This window comes from Austrofundulus limnaeus, unplaced genomic scaffold (assembly GCF_001266775.1).
Source record: "Austrofundulus limnaeus strain Quisiro unplaced genomic scaffold, Austrofundulus_limnaeus-1.0 Scaffold1142, whole genome shotgun sequence".
Classification (NCBI taxonomy): Eukaryota; Metazoa; Chordata; class Actinopteri; order Cyprinodontiformes; family Rivulidae; genus Austrofundulus; species Austrofundulus limnaeus.
In genome coordinates, this window is record NW_013953544.1 from 10,203 (window position 1) to 15,635 (window position 5,433).

Sequence of the window (5,433 nt, forward strand, 5' to 3'; positions counted from 1 at the left end):
TTTACAAGTGTATGTAAACTTTTCACCACAACTGTATGTATGTATCTATGTGTGTACACACACACACACACACACACACACACACACACACACACACACACACACACACACACACACACACACACACACACACAAACAGCCATTGTTTTTGTTAGAGCCACCCCTAACAATAGGAGATGCCGTATTAAATGTATAAAATGTATATGTATGTATTGAATGTATAAAAACATGTAAAACAGCAGCTGATCTGAAGTGTGTTCAACTCTGTTTCACTTGCTGTAGTTCAGCAGTGTCTATGCGCCGACCCCTCCAAAAAATTAAATAAATAAAGATTCATAGTCACTATCTGTGTTTGTTTTTTGGTTTGGTACAAATTTAATTCACTTTATAATATCTGATATATGTTTTTAGGACTGAGCACTGCACAGAGGTACCATCAGGAAAAATATTATATTTTTGCTTTGACTCCACAGCAAGTTCGAGAAGTATGCATATCAAGGTATGTTCATTTTAAAATTATTTCTCACCTGCTGAGAAACTTGTAATGATCTATTGCCGTCCATTAAAGTCATATAAAAGAGCCGTATGACATGTTATTCTGTTAGTCATATTTGTTAAATTCTGTTAGTCATGTGATCTATGACGTTTTTTGAGCCTATGATAATTGTCTAACAGACTTTATTGAATCACATATCAGATTAAGTGATTAACGTGTGCTTTGTTAAAGTCTGTTAGTCACATGATTGATTTACATATATTATACCTCATCTTTACAGAGACTACCTACCAGGTGGCAGAAGGGACTATATGGTTCAAATTCAACTGAGGTGAGAATTTGTCACATATGAACTATGGAATAGTAACATAAAAGTAAATCCATCCATGGCAGTGCACAACTGCTCTTCTTCTGAATAAATGAAAACTATGTAACACAGTTGTTTACACTTAAATTAAAAATATTTGACCAAAGGAAAACCAGAGCAGGACTAGAGAGAGATGAATATGATTCAGATTTTCATTTCTATGTCTGTATACGACCCACAGGAGACACAACGTTAACAGCAGTCGTCATTTCATTCCTCGGCTTTAGCAGCTCCTTTAATTCCACAGCTGACACTGCTAAAAATGTTATTTTCTTAAGGGGATAGGGATGTTTGTGAAGCCTTTGAACACCAGTTCAAAAGAACGGTGTACTTCAATCCAGGGAATAGGACTCTGGAATGGTCTGGAGGAAGATGTTAAAAATGCCAGATCTATGTATATATTTAAGAGAATGATAAAACTTAGTTTTCTGAAGAAATATGGAAAATCATAATTGCGAATGTATACGAATTGTTGTTTGAGTTGATGTTTTAATTTAGATTTGTGTTTTTGTGTGTAAATCACTTCTGTTTCAATTCAATTTTTTCAGTTTAAAATTTTTATTCATTTCATTAAAAACAAAATAACTATATACAATAGAAACTAAGAAAATACACAAATCAAAAAATCAAAATAAAATGAAAGGTAGCAGAAGAAGAATAAATATAATGTCTGCCCCTTTTATCTTATTTTTTATTTTTAACTTATTTAGGGGTCAAACGGGGCAGATATAAGATTTATTCTTCTTCTGATGCCTTTCATTTTATTTTGATTTTTGATTGTATGTTTTTGTTGTACATAGTTGTTTCGTTTTTAAAATGAATAAAAAATGACAGATTTTCTTTTCTGGATCTCTGAGAGCAGGACTTCAATCTCTGAACTCGTAAAGTTCTTCTTTTTATTTTGTGATGTCATTTATGACTGGACACTTCCTGGTATGTGGGGCAGGAAACCTAGCCTTACATGGAGTTTTTAGGGTGGTGTTTATGCTAAAATCCTCTTCTCATGTGTGAGCACCTAATACACATTCATCAGGTTACACTGCTATTTTACACACTTTTCCTGAAGATAGAAGASTTTGTTGAATCTGACGTGACACGACGAACCCTTCGTATGAACAAAAGTAAGAGAAATTTAGGATAAGAATACGAACATGTTCTTGCATGAGGCCCAATCATTTTAGGTTATTTGACCACTCTAAATTGTTACTAGGTGTGAGTGAGAATGTCAGTGATTGTCTGTCATTCATCTTTATGTGAGCCTGTGACTTGAGACTTGTCCAGGGTGGACCCTGCTTATCACTGCTGTAGATAGGCACCAGCTACCCTGTGGCCCTGAACACAGAAAATAAGGTAAACAGGATGGCTGGATGGATTTAATATTATGTTAATATTCCATTGTTCATTTCAAGCTCAGGTCTTGTACCAGAGGCCTGAGAGTTTTAGGGTTTTGCTCAGTATTTTAGCTGTTCTTCTAGACAGATCTCTTGAGGTTATTCCTGAGATCTCTTCCACTTAGGGGGTCATAGCACTAAGTGCTCTGATGACAGCACTGGCACCACTGAGACCTTGACACTCAACAACTTACCTTTTTTTGTCTTTTAACCACTGGGTTTCTGAAGATTCTTGTGCTCCTGTCTATCACCACTGCAAACTATCTCTGTTTGCAGAGGTACTGTTTGTGAATTCTGATTTGTATTGACACGCAATATTTCCACATATTTTTAAAGACCAATGATTTGTTAAAACGTGAACATTCGACACAGTGCTGTAAACTGAATCTGTTAAAGGTTTCTTGTGTTTTCAGATTCTGTTTGTCAGAAACAAGTTGTCCTCAGGAGGATAATTACCCCAACAGTCTGTGTATAAAGGTCAATGGGAAACAGTTTCCTTTACCTGTAAGGGCTTTTTTTTTACATTTGAACTGAAGACTAAATCCAACACATCTGAAGTGATACTATAACAAATCACCAATTATCTTCTGCCTGCAGGGTTATGCACCACCACCAAAAAATGGTATGGAACAGAAGAGACAAGGAAGACCTCTGAACATCACACCCCTCGTCAGACTGTCATCGGCTGTACCCAATCAGATTTCAGTCACATGGGCACCTGAGGTTGGAAAGGTGAGTGCAGTTGAAGATCTGATCATTGTGATAATGGCTCACCTGTTTTGGTTTTATTCCACGTACTCAGTTTCTTTTTATGGTTTGCAGACCTCTAAGAAAAGTTTATAAATGACATCAGTCAGAAAGATTACATGTTTGTACACTGTGGTCATAAAGCGATGGACATGGTCAGCAACAACACTCAGGTTGGCTGTGGTGTTGACATGATGCTCAGTTAGTACTAATGAGCCCAAAGTGTGTCAGGAAAATAACCCCCACACCAYTGCACCACCACCACCAGCCTGAACCGTTGATACAAGGCAGGATGGATCCATGCTGTCATGTTGTTGATGCCTAATTCTGGCCCTACCATCYGAATGGTGCAGCAGAAATCCAGACTCATCAGACCAGGCAACRTTTTTCAATCTTCTGTTGTCCAGTTTTGGTGAGCCTGTGTGAATTGTAGCCTCAGTTTTCTGTTCTTAGCTGACAGGAGTGACACCTGGTGTGGTCTTCTGCTGCTGTAGCCCATCCTCCTCAAGGTTTGATGTGTTGTGAGTTCAGAGATGCTCTTCTGCAGACCTTGGTTGTAACGAGTGGTTATTTGAGTTACTGTTGCCATTCTATCAGCTCCAACCAGTCTGGTCATTCTCCTCCTACATCTGGCATCAACAAGGCGTACCGCTCACTGGATATTTTCTCTTTTTCAGACCATTCTCTGTAAACCCTACTTTGACTATTGTAATGTCTTGATTAAAATAGCTTTAGGTACATGCCCAAATCATCATGACAACACATAGAAAAACCGTCATAAATTCATTAGGAAAGATATTTTCTGTACGAGTTGGCTGCGATTCAGCTGTAGGCCTGTAGTGGGCGTACCAGGCACTGAAGATCCCTGTATAAAAAGACCGGAACTTCCGGTCTCAGGCAGCGCTGCTGAGATTGCTTCAGCGTAAGCAATAAAAGCTTCGCTCGTAACCAGATCTGGGTTGTATGGTTCCATTCACTTCACATTTTAATCTATTCAATATTTATGTGGTTTTGTCACAATTTCAGTTAACGAACACGAAATACTCTTACAGTCCCATTACTTAAAAAGTTAGAGGCACATATACAAGCTGTTGTAATTTGTACACACTTCACCTGACTGATGTAAACACCTTTAAAATAAGCACATTTTGTTTGTTTTATTTCAAACCCATTGTGGTGGTGTTTACAGTCAAAAAGATAATTGTCTTGATTTTCTAATTTTCATGGATCTGATTAATATTTTTACACAAGGTAACTGATTTAGAGTCAAACATATGCTAGTGCAATTGTCAACTGTTAATCATCATATTTAATGTTATCGACTGAATGCCATAAATAAGTATAATTAATTTTTTTGCCAATRTTACCCAAGCTTAGAGCAAACTATTTTCAGTGAAATGACACGCAGAAGAAAGCAGCACGCACTGGTTCGTATAAAGAAACCTGCAGAGAAAGTTCTGGCCAATCACATAATGCATGCTATGTAGCCCGCAAGACCGTAATGACTGGGGTCCTTGTACAAGACAGGGTGTCAGCAGATGGTAACTGATGGAAGCTATGTAATTTTTGTCATGCAACAGAGTCAGTGAGACATGAAAATGGAAGTATAAATCCATTTTAGACTGGAGTAAATAGCTGTACCTGTTGGGTGGACAGGAGTAAATAACTATGTATGGGTTAGACCAGGGGTCTAACAAAACCTTTCATTTTCCTTAAGAGCTACTTTCACAAAAAGAAATTGTCCAAAAGCAACCTTTTGCAACATTTAATTTTAAACTTAAATCAGTGAAATAGCTTGTTTTGCACAAAAACATGTAGACTCCAGCAGGAAGAAACCCCCTGTAGTGGCGTATACCGCAGCAGGAGGGGTTTCTCAGGAGCTCTGCACAGTGTGTCTCAATGGGCCTTTGAAAGGTGTGTGCGAAAACGAACACTGAACAACCATGTAACTGTGCGTGGTCTGCCGAACGACCATACTGAGCCCTAAACTGTTTGATTGACAACCAAGGGGGAGGGATATCTATAGATTGATTGGAGTTAAATGAAAGGTTGTTCGGCCAGTGAAAATTTAAATTTTGTTTTTCCTAATTTTTCACAAGCACTTAAGAGCTACTAAATATCTATGTCTGTTGGATAACCTGGAATACACGATTGATCTGCTGGTTAGACTGGAGTCAATGAGCACATGTAAAACACGTCATCATTACAGTCAGGCCACTTTCAGACTTTGTCCATGTAACAACACAGACCTGGTTCATTTGAGGAAACAGTAAAAATCTAAACATTTCTGATGTACACAAATTGCGGGAAAACCATGAGTTGCTTTTAAATATTTAAAGGGGCAACGTTATGTTTTTCTCAGGCATATGTTTAAATACTATACCATAATAAAGTATCTATGTCACCTTTAGTTGTTATTAAAATGCTTTTTA

General features: G+C 37.6%; 1 protein-coding gene across 1 annotated transcript in view; it reads left to right on the plus strand.

Moving 5' to 3' along the window:
- Positions 1-5,433, plus strand: part of pias2 (protein inhibitor of activated STAT, 2) — a gene marked incomplete at its 5' end in the record, with an annotated part of 29,339 nt that overhangs the window by 3,898 nt on the left and 20,008 nt on the right. Inside the window, 4 exon segments of the mRNA XM_014030919.1 lie at positions 412-499; positions 777-827; positions 2,668-2,758; positions 2,852-2,986. Of these exon segments, the coding sequence (XP_013886373.1) occupies positions 412-499; positions 777-827; positions 2,668-2,758; positions 2,852-2,986 (365 nt within the window).